Source organism: Poecilia mexicana, unplaced genomic scaffold (genome assembly GCF_051168715.1).
Source record: "Poecilia mexicana isolate PSO_F unplaced genomic scaffold, ASM5116871v1 scaffold_17, whole genome shotgun sequence".
Taxonomy (NCBI): domain Eukaryota; kingdom Metazoa; phylum Chordata; class Actinopteri; order Cyprinodontiformes; family Poeciliidae; genus Poecilia; species Poecilia mexicana.
The window spans coordinates 8,087,351-8,109,861 of record NW_028263386.1 but is presented as its reverse complement, the minus strand read 5'-3'; the positions used below and the strand labels follow the sequence as shown (position 1 = coordinate 8,109,861).

General features: G+C 39.3%; 2 protein-coding genes across 2 annotated transcripts in view; both read left to right on the top strand.

Moving 5' to 3' along the window:
* The first annotated feature begins 4,101 nt into the window (after positions 1 to 4,101).
* Positions 4,102 to 8,093, top strand: LOC106929364 (uncharacterized). The gene has a single exon (XM_015006244.2). It carries the CDS (start codon positions 4,275 to 4,277, stop codon positions 5,172 to 5,174), a length of 900 nt encoding a protein of 299 aa, XP_014861730.2. The 5' UTR covers positions 4,102 to 4,274; the 3' UTR covers positions 5,175 to 8,093.
* A 6,305-nt stretch (positions 8,094 to 14,398) lies between these two features.
* The window catches only part of LOC106929367 (receptor-type tyrosine-protein phosphatase mu-like), a 192,654-nt gene continuing 184,541 nt past the window's right edge, over positions 14,399 to 22,511 (top strand). Inside the window, exon 1 of the mRNA XM_088014377.1 lies at positions 14,399 to 16,391. Coding sequence (XP_087870503.1) covers positions 16,319 to 16,391 — 73 coding nt within the window. The 5' untranslated portion in view covers positions 14,399 to 16,318. The remainder of the gene's footprint in view (positions 16,392 to 22,511) is intronic.

The following is a 22,511-nucleotide window of genomic DNA, read 5'->3' as shown; positions in this document are numbered from 1 at the left end:
CAGACAGATCAAAAGATAAAACTATGGAGAAATTTAAAGCAGGGCTAAGCGATAAAACAATATCTCAAGCTCTGAATATCTCGTTGGGCACTGCAGCTCCATGTGAGCCAACATGTTTGGCAAGGGAATTATTAATCAGAAAACCAATGAAAGTCTCCATTGGCAACTCTAGAGGAGCTGTAGGGGTCCACAGTTCACATGTGAAGGACTGAAACAGACCCACTGTTCACCACTGGTTCACCAATGGACTGGTTTAGATAAAAGCATATTTATGAGTTTGAATGGCCTAGTTCAAGTGCAGACCTACACCCAATTTTAGATTCAGTGACAAGACTTGAAAACACACATTTACAGAGGTTCTCCATCCAAAACGACTGAGCTTGAAGCTGAATTGAAAAGATGAATTGGCCAAAATTACAGCAAAGTTAGCGTAGACCTTTTGCAAAGCTTTGACATTATTGTTTGGAATGTGCCACCATACAACAAACTTTCTGTAACCCACCAGTTTCCTCAGTTCATAAATGTTTGCTGTTTCTTGGTAATGCAATGCCGTTTAGACGTAATTGGCATATTTATGAAGGTTCATAGCACGTTTGACAGTATTTTTCCTGGACTTTGTGTTTGTCTCGCTGGTGATGCATTTGCACGTTGAAGGAAGGTGTGCTCTGACAGATACAGCTGAGGTGTTGCTTTTCTTGTAAAAAAGATGATAGCAGGATATGACTCTCCCCAGCTGGATGAGAAATTTGCAGAGGCACACAGATCTGTGTAACATCCACATAGCAGAACTCACCCAAACTACAGGGTCTGGGGTGAAAGCACATTTCCAAGCACCGACACCAGAAATCCAGTACTCAGCGTCTTTTTTACTACACGCAGTATTTTGATGTTGAGATATTGACATTTCGAAAGAAAATCCCAGATGAGATTTGCTGCACAAGCAGGGCATCTGCTTGAGTGGTCAATGCACCTTAGCAGCTCCGATGTCCAATTCTGCACAGACACAGTCGAGCCTATCACTCATAAGTGCTGATGTTGCCTTCCTCACAGCAAAGCCACAGAGTCCCCAGAGGTAAGTATCACTGCTAACTGTCATCCTTGTACTTTGATTACTGCGCTGGGAGGAGAGTGATGACCGTGGCTTCTTCCAGTCCTGCTCAGACTCAGGAAGCCTCATGAGATCACAGTCTTTCGGTTTGGTTTATCATTTCGATTAGTAAAAAGTTTTCTATAAGGATACCCAACTGCTTGAGTCACTGAGTTTGTAGCAATCCCTCATCCTGAGCAAGGTTTTGGTGAGAGATCCCAAAGGACTTTTGATGTGAGCCTGTCCAAGAAACGATCTACAGCTCAGCGGTTAATCACAGGATCAACTGAACTTTCTATGGAAGAAATACAAAGTAACTGGCAGCAATACATCTTTCTAGTGGAGGGTGACAGCTAAACACAAACTCCCTGGATCAGGCATACCTTTTTTTGGAATAAAAGACCAAAAAGAAAAAGAAACTGAGGGAGAACAAAAAGCAAAAGGCAACAAAAATGACAAATAAAAGGAGAATCCTTTCGGAGCCAGCTAAGAAGAAATCTCAAAACAGACAATGTAAATCTCTGCCAAGAAATCCAGCACTGGAAGTAAACGGAGACATGACGCCGCAGAATTACAGTCACAGTTCTTTTTAAAGAAAATGCTAAACATTATATCCTCATAAACATCCTGCACCCAATTCGTTTCTCTTAACACACATTGAAAAATGAAAAAGTTCATATAGGGTTGAGGTTGTTGAATCTTCCATAATACTTTGCATTCATTAACAACCATTAAAAAGCCTTGAAGGGTTTTGCCTAAAAACTTTTCCTCATCTCACAAACCTCAGTTTGCCCTTGAACTGCTCCCCCCTCCACCAAACCTGACGGCTGATGTTCAGAGACATTTCTGAATGATTACCTAATAACACTTTTTCACCTATATATAACCCCTCTCTGCCTTCGAGGCATGAATTATTTTGAATCTGAGTGTGCAAGGTGGCTGTTTTTAACAGAGCAAGCTTTAAGAAGTCAGAGTGTTTTACTTTCATCGTCCCAATAACGTGGAATGTATCCATGTGAATTGTCAGTTAAAGAAATTATAAATATGTATATATATCTTCAGCTCAAGCAAATAGTGAAAACATATAATTATTTAAATTGTGTTTTAAATTTTGAAAAGAACGTGAACAAATACCCTTGAGCAACAACTGCTGGGAAGTACTTAAGAAAAATGTCTTCAGGGACGGCGCATTAAGAAGTTTTTACCGCCGCGGTTGCTGGAGGGAAAGGCAAATTCAAAAATGTAAATGTGCTTCAGTGTACTATTTCATGTAAAGAGAGATACTTCCCTATGGGGGGCGATATAAGTGAGATTAAATAGCAGAATTAAGTAGCAGCAGAGTTATAGGAACATACTGGAATACCCTGTGTCCTTTTGCACTTGAGACTGAAGCAGCTCATACTGATGTATCATGATGATGCTTAGAGCTGCTGCTGGTTTGACGTGTGAATAACGGTGAGAAGAACGAGGCAATGATGTTATGATGAATGTGTAATATGTTGTGCATAGCAGAATCTTTAAAGCAGCTGTAACTCAATTTATACCGACAAAGTAACATAAATGCTGTTTTCCTTTAAATAAATTTGCCTCGTATTTTAAGCTTACACTTGTTTATTAGTTTAGTTTGATCAAAATGTGAAGAAACTAACCCTTGACTTCCAATTTCTATGATCCTGAATGATATGGAACAGAGGCACATTTATTTTATTCACTCTTTAAAATAGAAACGGAAAGAGAACATATCACTGGAGATCTGTTTGGCTAAAGTTGCCCATGTCTGCTTCAAATCAATCCATCTATTGTCTATATTGATGCCGTGGGGTGATGCCTATCTGGAGCCGTCATTGGATTAAAAACATTGTAGACCATCAATAGATTGCCACTGCCAGTCTACTGCGGGGCAACACAGAGACAGACAATCATAAACATAAGCACACACACAACCTCAGACCTAAGGCTAGCCCAGAGCCAATGGATATAAAAGGCATATTTTCGGTCTGCGGGAGGAAGTCGGAGTACTGAGAGGATCCACTCATGCACAAAAAACATGCAAACCCCATTCAGAATGTCTCTGGCTGGGAATTAAACCTATGACCTTCCTGCTGCAAGGCAACAGGGCTAATAACTGTGGCAAGTTTTATACGACTGGAACTGTGACAAACCAGCCAGGATTGAGTTTATCTTGACACCGCAAAGAAGAATGGTGAGGGAGGAAGGCAATAAACAAACCCCACAGCTCACTGCTGCAGAACCTTGTGGCAAGGACTTACCAGGGGTCTCAGGAAAAAAAAAATCTAGATATATATATAAGAAAAATTAACAAAAAATGCCAAAAATAGTACCATTATATTGTACTATTGTGCAAGTTATAGGCTAGTGGGTTGTTTACTTTTGTCACACACCAATGTAAACATTTCAGTTAGAAAAACACTGCTGGAACTTTAACTAAGCCAGGAACTTTGGTTAAACATAAGGTAGAGCTTTCCAGAACATCTCTGGGTGGTTCTGGATTTAAAACAGATCTTGGATAAGTATCTGTACTTGGTGCTACATAAAGTTCTGTGATACCGTAGAAATACCCAAGATCCTCTCTCTGTATTACGCAGTGCTATGTTGAAAAACACTGGCTTTTAATCTGTGTTAGCAGCAGGGGGGGATTGCTTCGTCACTGAATAAATGCAATTAGTATAAGATTATGTAAAGATCATTTTTACACGTCTTTAAAAAGAGGGTGCAAGTAAAGGTGGAGACTTCTACGTGTGGTTAATTCTATGATCTGTAATAACATTATTAGCTGTAGCAGTGGCCTCAAGTGACTGTGCTCACACAACATGTCATGCCTGCCTTTCGGTGGGTGGGGATCTAAATGGCATGTGTGTGCTTGAAAAGTGACAGGGGCAGCTGGGGAATGAAACCCAGTAAGAAAGGATCTGGGACATGCAGATCACAGGGTCTGTAGTACAGCGCTCTGCCGCATCAGCTTGGTGAAGAAAAACTCAGCCAGGAATCAATGTGAGCGTTACGAGCAACCAGGCGGTACAGTGAAACTGCTGCTGACAACGTTCAAGAGCCCTGGAGATCAGTCAGCTGCAATTGTCCTTAGCAGACCTCTCATTGCTTCAGGAGTTGGTGATTGAGTTAATTGCATGCTGTTATAAGTGACGGAAACATTATCGCTACGAAGGTGATGGGTGGGAAGCAGTCCCGCAGCCTGTCCAGCTCAGAGTTGAACGAGGTGAGTGTGGGCCAAAGGAGGAAGGGTACAGTTAGAGACGAGCAACCCAGCCTGTCCTGGGCAACGGAGAGGATCCGAAAACAAACCAGCATACACTTTGGTTTCAGTACTCTGAGTTTAGCCATGCGGGGGTTGGATGAAGCCCCCGCCGAGCTGTGGGAGCTCCAGGACCTTCAGAAGCTCAACTTGTCCATGAACTGTCTGTGCTCCTTGCCTCCCGCTCTGGGTTCTCTGGACAATCTGGTGATTCTCAACTTGTTGGGAAACAACCTGTCCAGCCTGCCCCCTGAGATCGGCCTGCTGAAGAAGCTCCGCGTGCTGTTTGCCTGTCGCAACCGCCTGAGCGAGGTCCCTGAGGAGCTGGGCTCCTGCACACGCCTGGAGGTGCTGAGCTTGGCCAACAACCAGATCTCCAGCCTCCCCAGCAGCTTGGCTGCCATGCATCATCTGACCAAACTCAACCTCAGTCACAACCGCATTGTTCACATCCCCACCTGCGTCTACAGCATGAAAGGACTGGTTTTCCTGCACTTGGCCTGCAACCGCTTGGAGACCATAGCGGATCAGATCCAGGACCTGGTTAACCTGAAGATCCTGATCGTGGAGGGAAACAGCATACACACTCTTCCAAAGACTTTGTGTTTCTTGGATTCATTAGAGCTTCTGAATGTGGACTTTAACGAGCTGCAAAATGTGCCTGATGAGATGTACCAGCTGAGCAGACTCAGGCGGCTGGCCTGCCACCCACTCGATAAAGGACTTCATATAATTCACAACCCGCTCCTCAAGCCTATCCATGAGGTGCTGCAAGGTGGACTCAGTGCCCTGTATAACTACCTCAAGCCCACTTAAACAAGCACCACTGTTTGTGTGTGTGTGTATGTGTGTGTGCTGTTTGATGATTCCTTGGCACCCTGATGGCCATGCACCATTTGACCAAACTCAGTCTGATGTTTCTACAGCAATGGTCTCAAACTCCATGTGTCCTACAACTTTTAGATGTGTCTCTGCTTCAGCACTCCTGGCTCCAATGTTAGCTCATTAGCAGAGCTCTGTGGAGGCTAGTGAAGCAGTTTAGTCATGTTATTTCAGTGTGTAGGACATCTATGCAGGACTCTGGCCCTCAAGGATTGCCGTTTGAGGTCACTGGTCTACAGCATGCTAGGCCTGGTCTTCTTTCACTTGGGAGCAATGGCTTGCAAATGATTGCAAGCCATTGCTAACCAGATTCAGGGCCTGGTTAATCTGAACATTCTGATCATAGAGAGGAATATTACATGCACACATAAAGATTCTGTGTTTCTTGGAGTTTTCAGGGCTCCGTAATGCAGCAACTGAGCAGACTCAATGAGTTGGCTTGCTTTCTAATGGATATATGATGCTACAGTTGGTGTCTGAGCTGGAGCTTCAAGGTTGATCCTAACTGTGTCACAGTTTTGTTTTTTTTTTAAATTAGGGCTGGATTTAATAATTCCACATCCTTCTGAATATAAAATAGTTTTTGTGAAGCACAAGACTAATATTGAACACATCATATTTTTGATAAATTGCATGTGAGGAAAGGATTTGGTGTGGCGGTACAAAAACATGGACTGTGTTCATGAAGGAGTTTACCACTGTAATATAACTGTAAGATAAGGCAATGCAAGGTTAAAAAAGTGCTCTCTACAGTTACCTTAGCCCCAAATGAGGAACTATTGCCAAGTGCTTGCAAATTTGTGTATTCAAAGCATGATTATTATGCTATAAGCCTAATATTGTTTAAAATTGTCCACTTTATCTCTATGACTCTGTAAAAATATACTGAATTTTGCCTGAATAGCAGTATAGTTCTTCAAATTTGCATATCCAGTTTTGTTATTCAATGGGGTCGAGAGAAGCTGTTCAGCTGGCGTTAAAAATTCACAAGTCTGCATTTGAGCGCTGCTTGCTCATTGGCTGATCCTGGTGTGGCAGTGTGAGTCTGACAGGGGTAAGTTTAACTACAGAGCAACTCTCCTCATTGTATTCAGGTCAGAGGGATCAGGTGTGTAAAGTCAGTGGAAAGAACAGCAGAGCAGGGCAGGGGTGTTGAAGATTCCTCAACAGATTAAAAAGAAACACACACACACACACACACACACACACACACACACACACACACACACACACAACATGGAGACGATTAAATATTGTTCCATTCATCAGATCAAACCATCAAAGGATGATCCGTGTTGCACCACCAAGCAGCTGACAATAAAGATAGGAATAAAAATGTTTTCCAAACGCAGTAAAGGTAGATTAAGGTTCACAAAAGTTTAATTAAGCTAAATTAATATGCTTTTGATGTTTGTTTGAATTAAATTGCCAGTTTGGAGAGGAAATATCAACACAGGAGTTGAGTTAAACATTTGAAAAATACGTTCAGCTCTGAATGTAAACTTCATGGTCATTTCTGTTAAGCATTAAGCTACATTAATTATGTTATAAGTAGGTTATGTGTTTGTTAAAGAGGACATCTAATGCAAAATTCTCTAAAACTGAATGTCCACTGCATTGTTTCTTCTAAGGTTTAGGAAAAGCTACTTTTTTTTCCTTCTAAAACGACTCAATTTCTATGCAACTAAAATACATTTTTACATATTCAGGCTTTGCTACAGGTCAAATCAAATTGCCCATTCTGAAAAAGCCCAACCAAAACCAGCAGGTGCAGTGTTCACGTTCCAAAATGCGTGACTTGTTTTATGCTGCGTTGTACGTCTAATCTCTGAAAACATGAAGGATTTTACTCCTGTGAAAGCAATCTGTTCTTAAAAAATGTTTAGAAAATTAAACATTTCTAAATTTGTTGAGGAAAAACATGCTTTGACATAATGTAAAGCTTATTACGAGTTGAAGGAATAGTTTTTAGTTGTTTTTTTGCTTTGAGTTATCTCAGTCTAAAGACAAAATTAGTTGTAACTGCTCAGTGGTGATATGAAAATATATGCATTTCACCCCCCAAAATCCCTTTTTCTCATTTAAATGTGTGTTTGCAAAAAGTTGGAAAGGTTTTAGATTATAAAATTATCTATTGAAGAATTTCAATTTAGTGTCAAATTATAGTGGTTAAGCCCCACGATGACAGAAATCCACTTTGGAAGTGGTTCCTCTCTGGCTTAGCATTAGTTTGAAAGTTTAGAGAGGACTACTTTCTCACTTCAAACTTAATGTCTGGGGTTCAAACTTATCAATTCAACTTCAAAATCTTGAGTAACAGAGTTATGTTCACGTGCCTCTGTTATGATACGTCTATGTGTGATATTAAATTAGTCATTTTAAGTGGAAATAAATGGATTTTTAAATTAAATTTTCCAAAAATATTACAAAAAGTATGTTCTTTGTTTGATATTGTTTATATGTATTACTTGAATTTCTCAGTGTTCGTCTGAAACATCCAGAAATGTTAGATAAGCCAACATCGCTCACAGGTTGCCATATTTGTTGACACATGTTAACCTAAAAGACTTTAAATACTAAATTCTGCCTTATTATTCTAAAATGAAATACAGTAAAGTCAGTCAGTGAAGTGATTAAAGATTTTTGAATTTAGCGGAAATCAACAAAATCCTGATAATCAGCAACCTGCTGCTGTACTTTTCTACGCATTTTCAGAACATGGATTGCATATTGTAGTAATCTGGTTGAACTGTGTGTTTTCAGCATTAAAAATTGCACAAATGCTTCTGGTTTGAAAATATTTTAATCTAAAAATGTCGACCTGTTGTGCTATTAAAAATGTTTTTAATTTAATTTCATTAATGATTATGGGAATGCGAATCATGTGAGTGTGATTTCAGGTTCATCCGGTAAAGCAGCCATTTTGATGTAATGAGTAAGAAAAAGTGTCCTCATTAGTACTAATCAGCAGTATCTGTTGCAGCTCAGCCATTTTATCTGTGATCGAGATTTATAAGCCTATGTTTCTACAACTAGTCCTAAAACTACATTTCTAATTTCATTTGAAGTGAGACCGAGGAACGGCAGAAAAGCGACCTCTCTTGGTAAATTATTGTTACTGCATCACAGGGCCGCATGGACGCACACACACAGTCCATGCATTCATGATAGATGACGCCCTCTTGAATAAGTCTTTGTCCCAGATAGTGATCATGGGATATGCTGTCAAAGAAAGCACATATAGAAGTGTTGCATCGGCGTGAGCCGAATGACCCGATTTCAGGTTCTGTGTGGGGCTCTAAGGGAACCTGGAGAGAAAAGTCTGATAAACATATATTCCGAGAAATAAGATATATATAAACATGACTATGGCTGTAAAATCTTAATCTCTAGATATTTATGTGCATATTTTGTGTTAAAGCCCATTGTTAGCCATGAATAAGTCACCCAGTTATTATTTTGAAAATAAACAATAAATAATGTCAGGAAAAACTATGGGAATGTTGTAAAAAAAAAAACTAAATAAAAGCAGACATAAAGCATTTGTGCAGAAAAATATTAAAAATTAAACAGAGATGTAATATTGTATGTTTCAAAGTTTCTAACACTTGAACATTTTTGTGTTAAATTACATTTTGAATACAAACTACAAGGTGTTGTATTATGATTTGTTGTAATAAATGAATACACAGTTATGCATACTTGCGAGATTGAAGATACAAAATACTTTTTCTATGTTTTGTACAAATAATCATAAATAATATTATTGTAGGACTGATATAATAATAAAATCTGAAAAGTGTGGCATGCATTTATATTTAAGCAATTTGACTCAATTTGCTATAATAACAGCTTCACGTTTTTCGGGATGTACACTGGTTTTGAATATATATCATCTTTGAATATTACATGGAGAGTGTCTGTGAACATGAATTTTCAGTTAGATATACACATTAATATAATTTACAAAAACATTCCATTGCGGGTCTGTTTGTATCTTTACGTTTGTTCCTGGAAGGTAAACCTCCAAAACCACTGTCAGGTCCTTTGCCATCTCTAACAGTTTTTTTTCCAGAGTTGTGCTGCATTTGCTTCCTTACATGTTTCCATTAGCTTTAGTTTTGCTTTCCCTGCTAACGAAAAGTGTCCCCATATCATGATGCTGCCACTACCATGTTTTGCTGTAGGTTTGCAGCTATGGCATACACTGTCACTTTCAGATTGTGAAATGAACTGAACTCTGTGAACTCTGTGAGATGATCAAAGCTTTAGATATTGTTTTGTAACCTAACAAAGTTTTCCTCCTGATCTGTCTCTGGTGTGTTCTTGGGCTTCATGATGCTCATTGTTCAGAAATTTGTTCACACAAACCTCTGAGGCCTTCACAGCAAAGCTGGACTACAACTAAAGTTTACACTCAGTTTACTGAATTTCATTTAAAGGTTTCAAAGTCAGGAGGGATGGATAAAAACTGCATGTCAAACTATTCAGATTTCTATTTGAGCAGGTTTTAAAAGGTTTTTATCAGTTTCCTTCTACTTGGCCATCGTTGCATACCTTCTCAATAAAATACATTAAAGCAAATATAAAAATTGTGAAAAGTCTCAATTTTAGGTTTAGGTTTATTTATAAGTGAATAAATAAACCTTAATTGTGATGGAACGGGAAACAGAAAGGGACTTTTCTGAGAAATTATCGCTGTAAATGATAGAAAATACAGAAATGTTGCTTATTTTTACAAACACATTAGCTAATTTAGTGCACTATACAGCCTTGCTCCTCTTCACTTTCCAAATCCTGGCTACTACTATAGCCATAACAATTTTCCCTTTTGAGATTAACTCCCTTCTTAATCCACTTCCTGGATCCACTTATGGAAAGTCTCTCTTGTGCATTTTCTAATAAAGTACACAACACACTATGTCAGGAAAGCAATGCGCTCCTTTACAGTTTACCCGTCTGCCTGTGGGCATTAAAGCACGTGAACCTGATGGTCAGCTGGGATCAACAATGGGCTTTATCGGATTTACTGATCCTATTTAATAGTTACGCGCTTCACCAATTCCATTTATAGTAGGACACTGTTTAATTTCTAAGCGAGTAGCGAGCGCCGACTGGCTCCTGTGCAGTTCATTCAAAGCTATTTTGCATTCTTAATCCAAAGCTTAGAAAACAGTTTAGCCTCGGTGGCAGCCAGTGATTTCTTAAAATGAGGGACAGCTAATCAATCTCATTTTGAGCCTCCGACAATCAAGGCAGGGGATAATCACAATGGAATTAAACGCCAAACCCCCTGCTGTAAGGCAGCCACATGAGGAGAGGCTTAATAAGTTTTTTCTTTGGAGTGCAGTTAAATTTCTGTGACTTATTCAGTCACACTGACGCTCCTTACACAGGGTGAGAGGGTTTCTTATTGACAAAGAATCAGACTCCCAGTTATATCAATTACAATTTGTTATTTAGTTAATCATTTTCATAACAAACTAATGGAAACAGTCGCCACAGGAAGAAACATGAAGGAGTAAAAAGTAATTTGCCGCAGACTAACAGGCTCCTCCGCTGTTGGTGGTTACTGTTGCGGCATGAAACAAAGTTCAGACATTTGTGTTTGCAGACTGCAGTTATGACAAACGTAATTTGGCAAATATGTTCATGCTAAGTTTTTTTTTTATTTTTGAAAGAAGCTTTTCAGGATTCCAGTTCTGTTTTTCATGTTACTTACACGTTTTTAAGCCATTAGTAGTTTTTCTTTTCAATACGTTTTTAGTAAGGTGTGCTGTGTGAACATAAATCTATATAAAGCCAACATCATCAAAGTATTTGTATGAGCTGTAAACATTCCTATTTTGATGTCTACTTTGATAATCATGTGCATTAGTACTGAGGAAATAATACTTCATTCTTCAAAAGTGAATATCCTGCAAAAGACACATATGAATCATAAGACTGATTCCCCTAATCAGAAGTCATTCGGCTCTTTTGAGACCTTAAAATGACCCATTTATTTGTTTCAGGTGTCGAATCTGAAAGTTGCAGGACAGTTGCACCTGGAAAGCAATGCTGTTTTGCTATATGTACTCAACATAAATTTGCTAGCGTGGATGTAGGTCAGGGTTTGCTTTGGGTCGTGGGGTCAGGCTTTGCCTCAAGCAAAGAACTTCAGTTCTTTTTGTGTCTTGTTTCCAGGTTATCCCAGATGGTGGATAGATGGACTGGCTGCAGTGATATGGTAGAGGTTCAGTCCAGTTGTGGTGACGAAGGGGTTTAGCCAAAAATCAGTGCTCTTTCTTTACCACTTTGACACCTGAACCATGAGCAAAACAATGCAATCATGTGTACATGAAATGAAATTTGGCTGGGTTCAGTCTTGAAGAGGATCTGATATTTTCTTCCACCTGGTGGAGCTCAGAGTAAAGTCATTGCTCGTTGTGAGCTCCGGTTTTATGACGAAATACTTTATTATGTCTCTGTTATTACTTGTGTTTCTTATACTCTAGATTAAGTCAAAGAAATCACAAGCTGCATTGAAATCCCATTTGTTTTAGGATCTTTTCAAACCACACATTAGCCACATTAGCACTGAAATCCAAAGGCCTTGAAAGACCATTGAAAAGTCTATAGGAATATTTCTCAAGACTGTTATAACAACAACACCTGGTCCCATTAAAGTATTTATAGTACATAAAGGAATGAAATGTGACTTAAGATTTTCCATAGCACCATAGATCATAGAAAAAGCTGAAAGGGAGATGCATATGGTGAATTAGAAAATTATTTTTCACATTATGTCACCTCACCACTACAAACTTCATTTTCTTAGAGTGGATATTTTTTACCTATGGATTTGTATTCTCCCCTACTGAGAGGACCATCTTTTACTCATATGCAGAGCTGCAGGTACTTTGGTGATATTTCTATTCCAGCATTCCATATCTAGATCATAAAATCTTTGCATAGAGTTATTTGCAAAGAGCTTAAGCTCAGTCAAATTGGAGTGACAGGATCATCACCTGTCAAGTCTTCTCCCAGATTTTAAGTTTGAACTTTGACTGGGTATTTCTGAATGTGAATATATCCAGACCTAATCCATGCAGAGCTGTACGTTTGTAGTTTTAGTCTTGTTAGCAGGCAAATTATTTTGCAGTCCTGAAAAGGTTTTCTGATCTTTAGATCCATCTTCTCAGAAACTACGGCCTACTTCTTTGTCTGTCATGAAAAGAGCATCTTCAAAACTGATGGTGTGTCATAGTAAAGTGGTTGTTTCCTGCTACATATGGTGAGTCGCATGTAGTCTACGAAGCAAATGTTGGTCATTTCAATCGGAGTATCTTGTTCCACTGCAGACAAGACTTCTTATGGCTCTGTTTAATCAACGCTTAAAACGTTAGTCACTCTTTAATAAAGGCCGGATTTTTGGAGCTCATGACAAATAGTTATCCTGCCGACAGATTCTTCCTTCTGAGTTGTAGATCTGCGCAGCTCCTCCAGATCTACCCTGGGGCTCTCGGCTGTTTCTCTGACTAATGCTCACCTTGTCTGGCCTGTCAGTTAATAGGGAAGGCGATGAACTGGTAGGTTTGCCTTTGTTCTGTATTCTATCCACTTTCAGATGTTCAAGCACTGAAGAAAACTCAATGAGAAGTTAAACGCTGGGCATGATGATGCCTGCTGTTTACTCATGTTCTCTTACAAACTTCAGAGGCCTTTACAGAACTGAGGTACTACACTTGGACTATATTTGCTAATCAAGCTACCTGAAGAGAACCTGATTAGCAAAGGGACAGTTATTAGTTGCACTGGATCTTATTTAGGGGTATCAGAGTAGAGGAGAAATGGATGTACATGACGCACTTTTCAGATTTTTTTTAAACCATGTATTTCTATTTTGCTTTGTTGATGCATGACTTTGAACCACAATAAAATACGTAAATTTTTATGGCTGACAAAATAGCTTACGACGTATAGACACTATTGCAGGGCATCATAAAGGTAAAGCAAGCTAAAATGTGTATTTTTGTATAAAACAAACTTGACCAAATGATCTAAGCAATGACAAGAAGATATTAGTGAGCAGAAACAGCTCCGAGACCCACCGTTTTTTTTTTTGTTTGTTTGTTAGTAATAAATAACAGATTTGAGACCTGGTGTTGACATGGGATGGTCTGTCACTGCTGTGGAGTTGTATCAGACAGCCACTGGAGTGAGGCAGGATATATTTGTTCAACATGACTTCAAATTGTGTTCATGGTCAACCGCTGAAACACAGCCTTCAATCTCACGCTCACAAACACACCGACGATTCTCTCCCTCCATAAGCCGACAACACACACAAACAACGACGCTGTCCGCTCATTCCAACCAATCCCTGAAGTTCATGCTCTCACCAACTCCCATGACAGCTCTGCTCGGTCTGGATTTCATGAATTCCTTGAAACAGAACCGCTGCTGCCAAGACAAAACCTACACACCACAGTGAGGCGTTTCTTTGAAACGCCTCAGCCATTGTTTGCATCCTCATGGTGGAAAACAGCAACAGGAGCCATATATCCTTGACAAGAGGAGGTCATTTTGGGACTAAATGATGACCTATGTCAATCTTCTTGAATTTTAATTAGCCATAAAATCTGCTGGTAGACGAGAAATTGCCGGGTATGTTTATGCATGCAAAAACAATAAGGGAATGTGACATTGTTTGACTTTGTCATTAGTTGCATCTCCTTCCCGCTGCACAGACAAACAACCTAATGTTATTTGCACTTGCTGTTTTAAATAAGACTAATTTTGAGTTACATAATGTCCATAAGAGCTTTGAAAATCTCTTCTGTAATGAGGCAACCTTGTTTTTTTTTTGTTGTTGTTGTTGTTGTTTTGTTTTTTTTCCAGGCCAATTAATGAAGTTCTTTTGAATGTCAGCCGGCATTTCCCTTTAATGGGATCAATGCATGAATTTGATCAAAAAGGACACACAAGGTGAACTGGGATTAAAAATCCATCTGCCAAACATTATAAAGCTACTTGTATAAAACTGGGACAGGAACATGTCTAGTTAGGAAAGAAAATTGTATTTTATTGCTAGCAAAAAATAGCATATGAAAAAAAAATTATTTTAATGTAACAACAACAATAATCAGTGGGTATTATTTATGAACTGTGTTTTAAATTATGATTTCTGACTTAGTTTAGCTATTGTGCAATAAACAACAAAAAGGTCTCAATGAGAAATGCAAAATAAATGTTTTATTAGGCTAATGTTGTGTGTACATTACAGGAAACCGCCTGGTTGTTATAACATCTTGAAATAGGGTTATATTAAGATAAATTCCAGAAGCAGAGATAAAAAATTAAAATTAAAATTAACAATTTAGTAGTGTAAGTCTCCTCTCTTCACAACAATGATTGCAACATCAAGTTATGGGTGTTTTTTTTTTTTTTTTTGCATCTTTTGCATCTATTCTGTTAGAGATTTGTGGTGTGTCTGTGGTAACTGAATTGCTGCATGATCCAGTGTCTGCTCAAGTACAAATAATCAACCCTCCTCCTCTGGGCCTTGAGGAGAGGTGTACGATTTCAGTCCTAAATGGGTCTGAGGATGAATCTCTGCTCCAACACAAATAGTTTTTTTTTTTCTATACTGTTTAGAGTTGGCAGGAGCCTGCTATTACAAACACTGACCTCTAGGGGCTTAATGAAAGAGAGCTCTGTCTCATTTGCTTCAGTTCTGTCTGTCTCCACTGCCACAGCTGATATATGTTGCAGCTTATCACTAAGAGAGCAAAAGTTCTGCCATCATAAAGTAGTGTGTTGGGAAACAGTTTTTTTTTTTTAAATTCCTTATATAGGTACGTTTGTGGGTGTTTTCCAGAGGTTGGTCATTCGTGGAGATTCTCAAGATTTTGTTTCAGCTAAATTGTTTTAATTTAGCTGTGTTTGACTATCATTGTCATCCACATTCCAGTCCGCTAGGGGGCGGTGGTACAAAAAAAATACAAACGAAGAAGAACATTTAGGCGCATTGAAGCTAGGACGCATGGTTGCAGAATGATGGCGCTCAGAGGGTAGAGGTGGTCACCCCTCCCTTATGAGGACCAGAGCCCAGTTCTAATGCAGCGGAGCTTAACAATAAGGCTAATGCTAAGGTGAGAATTAGGTGTAGAAATATAATAACCCAAGTGTTAGCTACACATAAATTCAGTTAGCAAAAGAACTGAAGTCAGTTAAAAATGTGTGTGTTGTTTGTAAAAAAAACAAAACAAAAAAAAAACGTACTTTTGCGAGAGCCTTTATTAAAAATAATTTATTGTTATTGTGCAGTTGTTGAAAACATAAACTCAACCACCTATAGTAGAAATTCAATGGGCTCTCCTTTGCGACTGCTCTGACCTCATCCAGGCATTAAAAAGATAATCCCACAAATCTTGACATTCTTCATCTTAAAATTTCTAACCATAAGTTTGAAGGTAACTAAATATAATTTACCGTTAAACTCGCCACCTCTTTGCTCTCAATGCAACACCACTGACAATATTCTAGAAGCAAATGCCAAGATGATGGATGGAATGACATATTTATTTTAAACCAGAACGGACTGGGATCGTGTAAAGTTCATGCACCTAAAATACTGAAGAAAAGATAATGATGTGCTTCCATAAACTTAAATTGTTGCAGGTGTTTTCCTGATCAGCATCAATTGGGAGCCCCAGTGAAGCAGGAGGAGTGGACGCCTCGGCGTGTCCCTCTCCCTCCCAGTCGGGACTCAGACGCTCCCTCTACCGGCCAGACGACGCGCAGACAGCCGCTGCTCCTCTCTCGGAGCTGAACACCGGACCACTCAAACCAGGCGTAATTCAGGAATCAGGACTCACTCACACATTCCTCCTCCAAAGAGTGCAAAGACGCAGCCGTGTCCGCCACAGTCCTCCCCCCCTACCCCCTCCTCCCTCACCGCAGGACAGGGGACAAAGGACCGAGGAGCCACTTTAGATTTTTTACACAGCTAAAGTACAGTTTTAGTTAGAAAAAGAAGAGTTTCCAGTTAACCCCGCGACTGGGGGGGTTAACGCTACCACGGCGCTGCCGACATGGATAAAGTTATCAATTGGTTGTTTGCAGCGATGAGCCTCCTGTTGTCCGTCCAAGGGGAAGTTTTTAAAGGTAAGGATGATCACCCTAAGATGTTTGCAGGCAGCGATCTCCTTTAACGCCACGGTGGCACGGGTTAGAGATGCACTTCAGTCGAGTTTAATCACTTCTCCCTGATGCATTAGTCATTGTTGCGGTGTAGAAATCCTTGAAGTAACGCACTAACGTGTCATTTTGTATTCAAGCGTGGAGCCGGGTGTGTTGTTTTTCCCTCTCGCATTTCGGGGAATGTCACATTTGAACTCCTGCTTTCAGCTGCGCGGAGTTTGTTCTCACCTTTGCGGTCCCACGGCGCGCGCAGCGGACAGGTGCGCTCCGCGTGGGCGACTCTGCTGCCGTTTTACCGCCGCTGTTTGCGCGACAAGTTTACAGTAGACTGAGGGGACTGTTTGAGCCTAACTTTATCTTGATCTGTCTAATGTGATTAACCTCAAGGGATTCACGCAGCAAACGAGCCGCCGGTGCGCTTCTGGTTCAGCTTAAAGCAGAACCTTCTGTCATTTTTCATTAGTGCATTTCAGACATAAAGTGCCCCTGTAGTAATGCATTACACTGAATTTAAAGCGCGGTTGATACGTTTTGAAATCTGTGAGAAAATCATTCCAAGTTTGCTTCTTTTTTTTTTTTTTTTTTTAGGTTTCAATGCAGAAAACAATTCAGCTTCTCCAAATTCAACAGAACATATGGTGTATTTTAAAAAGACATATCACCAAGTTTCATTTAATCTCTTAATTCTCCCTTTTCTGTCATCTTTAACCAGTGGGACTTCCAGAATAAAATGAACGACCAGATTGGGAGGTGGGGGGATTGGCGCAACAAAACAAAAAGCAGAGGGGGAAAAAAAGTGTTTTATTTATTTCTCTTCATACATTAATCTACAACAGAAGCATAAAAAGAGGGTAGTAAGAAACGGAAACATGTACTTTTTAAATGAAAAACATGTAAATCGCTGTAGTTTGGTGCCCAAGCTGTTTTTAGCTGTAGTTAATTTGTCTGATCAACTTGATCAGAAGTTTATCAGGACTCTCGATGGTGTTTGCATTGCCACTTTCTCCTAACTTTGGATTTGGCCGGTTTTATTATAAACATAGCGCAAATAAGTTAGAGCCGAAGGTTCATTTGTAAAAAGAGTGAAGATTTTTCACCAGATTGTGGCTTACTGGCATTCTTGTAACAATACTATTAAATTTAGTGACTGTATTTCTCTGAATGCATGTTTACAAGTCCCTAAATGGGGTCATTTCAGCTCTGCCACCTATGTCACATAATCTATGTGGTGGGAGAAAAAAAAAAAGGAACATTAACCCATATTATCCAATCAATAAATGGATAAATGATGTCCAGACTGAGGCTGATCCCTGCAGCCAGGAGACATAGCTTCAAATTCACTCTAACAGATGAAGCTGGCTGTTCTTATTTCTGAATGTGTTTCATTGTTTTTTTTTTTTTTCTGGTTTGAACTTGTGATGTGTGGTTTGGCTCGTTAGCAGGATGCTGTGTAGATTCAGCAGAAAGCCGATGCATTTCGTCAGGAGCCTGTTGGGGGCAGCATGCTACACTCATAATATTATACCCAGATGATGAAGGCAAAGCACTCAAGAGAGGCAGAGTTCAGATAGACTTTGGAAACAGATTGTGGCAGTGTGGTGCAAACTAAAATACTGATAAATATTCTCTGGAAAATGTTTAGGATAAACACACGGCTTACATCAACTGTTCCCAACACCTCAGGTCAATTTTTAGTGACTGAGAACTCTCTTGCCCTGAAGCTCAGAGTATTCCCAGTCCATTTTTTGCGTGGGGTTTATCAGTCTTGCCCGCTGGCAGCCTCGGGAACTGGAGATTTATTGGGAGCTGGCTGCTCGGCAGTGGCTCCCAGTGGTGCCAAAACCATCGATAAATGTGCTCCTAATTGCACAGTATGTGTGTACGTGTGTGTGTGTAAATATGTAAACCAGGATGAAATCAATTCGGACGCATTTCGCTCTCTCCGGGTAGGTGACGGATTAGCCACACACGGATGGAGAGGTGGAGGCTAAGCGTGCAGCAGCCGGGGCGTTTGTTATGGAGAGCATGCGATAACGGCTCAAGTGATAATTAGATCACGGAGGTAACCAGAGCTCCTGCGCACAGTATCAGGAGCTTGTGGCGGTGGACGCCTCGAGTCGATCACAGACAACAGTCCTTTTGGAAAAGTCTTTTAATTTACTGGTGAGGAGTGAAGCCATGACACTCCATCAGTTTAATCTCCTGTCGTGTCACCTTGCTGATCTGTCTGCATTCGGTTTGGGTCAGTACAAGAGACCAAAGTGGAAAATAAACAGGTTTTTTTTGTATTTACACAAATAGAGAAATGCAAGTATTGTTTATTCTGCTGCTAAAGACATTGGTAATTAGTTATCAATCCTTGTATTGTTCATAAAGTAAAACAACACTGTCCACTGCTGATTAGCTGGCACAAAGAAGGCTTTTTCATCAAACAATATTTTCTTTTTGGAAAACACAGATAATCATGGCGCTAATACTAAAATAGCTACCTATCGTTGGTAACCAACTTCAGACTCTATCAAAGCAGATGGTCAGACTAAAAAAGCCAGCTAATATTGTTTTCAACCTTTTTAATCATTTCGCCTTCCAGTAAGGAGATATTGTTGATGATAAATAACACAAAGCCATTGAAAGATCTACTGTAAGTATATCTGCTATTTGATTGCATTGTCAGAGATGCAGCAAATACACTAGATATATTTTGTACAACTTCGAAAGTAGTCATGGATCAGTCATCCTGTGTGTTTGATCCGTCTTTTCAAATCCTCACCTTGCCTTATGGGATGGCAGCTCATGATTCTTTTTGTTAAAAGGAAATCTGTCCCTTCTACTGTTGCCACATGCATTTGTAGTATAAGGAACGTCTGCAAAGTCAACGAAATGAAGTCATCAGTTGATGAGTTGAAACACTTATCATATGGCGTAGTAAACTGAACTTGACTGCATTATATTATTAGTAGAATGAAAATGGTGTTTATTTACAGTAACTGAATTTAATTCTGTACTTTTTTGTATATAAATTAAATCAGTTGGTCCTTGTTGAGTGCCTTGAGAAGACAGTTGTGTATTTATGATGTATAAATAAGCTATTTTGAATTTTGTTACGCTTGTGTTACTCTATAAAGCGACGAACGGCAATACAAGTATAATATTCTGCTCAGTAAGTGCCAATGTGGCCAAAATTATACAAGTCTGTCAGTCAAAATAACCCAAAAAAGTGGAAAAATCTGCACAAAGCATTACCAGCAGGAACAATAATGTCAGTTTTTCACATAAAGCAGTTGTCTTTAACATGTTTTGTATAAATAACCACTGCCTAAATGATGATGCAGTGGTTAGAGTTCCTATTAAAATCACTTTAAACTAGTATTGGTGTGTTAAAAAAATATTTTGCGGTTTCTAAACCTTGACATCAGTAACCAGCCCATGGATCATCTGCTTTTCTGTTCTTTTATACTTTGTTCAGAAACAAAGTATAAAAAAAACATCATTAAAAAAATCTTATTGTGTAAGGCGCTTGTTTTCTTTATTATAAACACAGCCTTTTTTTTTTTTTTTTCCAGCAGCCCTGGCCTTTGATATCTATACTTCGTCTTTTGACCGAGCACATTAAATTCCAGGGAGCTGCACACTTTGTTATGTTTACCACCTTCTCCAGCTAGCCATAAAACCTGCCTTGTTTTCTGATGGGGGCGAGCCGTGCGTTGAGAGTAATGCCCAAGCTGGAAGAGTAGAAGAGCTGCAGTTTGTCACCGTAGAGTGACTGCCGCTGATAGCGTCCTGGTTGACCGATCCTGATTGTCATCCACGCTGTGACTAAGGGAGTAAAACAGCACTTTGGCTGCTTGAGAAGATAAACAGCACTTCATTTGAAGTCTGGCAATAATTTAGATAGTTTTTCATTTGTGATTTTTTTTATTTTTTTTATACATCTTTCTTCTTTCTCTCTCCCGGCTGACTCAGATTTAATAGAGACTTTCTTCCGAAAGGTGTCCTAAAAGGTGGCAGCTTCCTTTGTGTGAGCCACTGGAGAATGAAATTAAATATGCATGTGAATTTTTTTTATTTTCCTTATATGATGGCTTCAACTGGTGTTTGAGGAGAAACGCTGCGTGGTGATTGATGATAGCACAAAGCAGAAAGTGAGGTGTCTGCGTTCTTCTGTTACTTTGCTTTTCAGACACTTTTATTATGATGATAATGAATGCCGTGGAAACACGTGGATTTACTGAAGCCGTTCAAACACTGTACGCTCGTGTGTGTATTTCCAGAGAAAGGTCTGCTGAGTTTGTCAGCTGAGCTGTCTTAAGACTGATTGTGGCTGGTAGACGTGAGGAGGGGGAGCATGGGAGAGTTGTCAATTATCAGGCTAAACTTTGAAAACTTACTGTTACATTTTTGTTTTGGAAGCCTGGAGTATATGGAGACGGTCTTATGTGTTTCACTTATGGGTTTGTGTCAAAAGGAAAACTGGATTTCTTTAATGACAACTAAAAACACGGTCTTTTATTATTCTTCAAAAAAAATAAAATAAAAGAAGCCGTTTTTAAATTGTGGTTTTATTCATGAAGGCGGACAAACGCTATCCAAATTAGCCAGGCCTTATGTAAAAAGTAATTGCCCCCTAAACCTAACAACTGGTTGTTCCACCCAGCAACAATTGCCATCAAGCTGGCAGCTAGTCTTTGATATTGCTGTGGATAAATTTTAGCCTGCTCCTCTTTGAAGAAGTGTGTTAATTTAGCCACATTGGAGAGTTTTCAACCATTTCGTCCTGTTAAAGTCATGCAACAGCATCTCTATTGAATTTTAGTCCAAACTTTGACAAGGCTACTCAAACATATTTATTTATTTTTAGCCATTTTTAATGGATTTGCTGGTGTGCTCTGGATCATTCTCCTGCACTTGAGTTTTGGGTTAAAATCTGTGGCTCAGATATTATCTTTCAGAATTTTCTGTGAGAGAGCTAAGTTTATGCATATTGTTTGTTCTAATTTTTTATACATAACTGTATGCTATAGTAATTTCGTAACCATTGGATATGTGTTTACATTACACATTTTACATAGAGCTGTATTACAGAAGAGCAGCTACTGATGCAGCAGCTGCAAAGGTAGCTTTACTTTGAGTTTTCTCATTTGAGAACCAAACCAGGAGTCTGCGACATAAATCACACATGAGATTGTTATATTAGATTTCACTGTTTTAATCATCAAAACAAAGCGTGTTATCCTGAAGAAAGGGCTCCCAGTTTGACACATTATCCTGCCTGGTTAAAATGGAAAAAGCCGACCTCTGTTCTCCAGAAGTTGCCACAAGGGGTTCTAGGAAATGCAGGAAATCAGTTACAGAAGGCAGAGAGGTCGTCGAAAAGAGTAAACAACACTTCATCATGCTGTAGAGCTGGAGCTGAATGCAACATTGCAGGCCGATGAAACCCAGCAGTGAAGGAGTTAATAAAGGCAGATTTAGATTTTTTTTTCCTCAGACCCAAATGGTGTGGCATCCAGCCTTCATTCCCAGGTTTTACACATTGATGTTGAGCGTCCCGCTTGGCCTTTAATTTGAAGTTAGAAGGTTTAATGATTAAAATAAGAGATACACCAATCAAATAGTCAGAGACTAGAATCTACCGTTTTTGCATTTGTTCCTTAAATGCATCATATTTATCTCATTTTGAGTTTGTAAATGTATTAGTCAACAAAATGTACTTTAATGCACTTTACTGAGTTCAATTTTACAGAAATCTGATGAAAGTCAGTCATATGCTTTTTATCCTAAGGTGGGTTAATCTTGTTGTTCCATAAATTTATATTATCTTATGTAGTATTTAAAAATATTTGTTTAATATTTAAAAGTCTGAATCAGAACGTCTAACGTCGGAAAACGAGAAATTAGTATCTGCCTTATAAAGACTTTTGTCTGAAATGTTTTAGACTAATAATCAGCAGACACTTGACCTGCAGCCACTTGTAGCATTTTTCTGTTCGGGGAGGTTTGCCTTTTAGATTCAGTAAGTTAAGCACATGATGACTGACCTGTCTGGACTGAAATGTTCCACATTTCCCACAAAAACCTCAGGAG

Coding starts and splice junctions, on each gene's coding strand:
- LOC106929364 (XM_015006244.2), top strand. CDS start 4,275: ATGGGTGGGAAGCAGTCCCGCAGCCTGTCCAGCTCAGAGTTGAACGAG.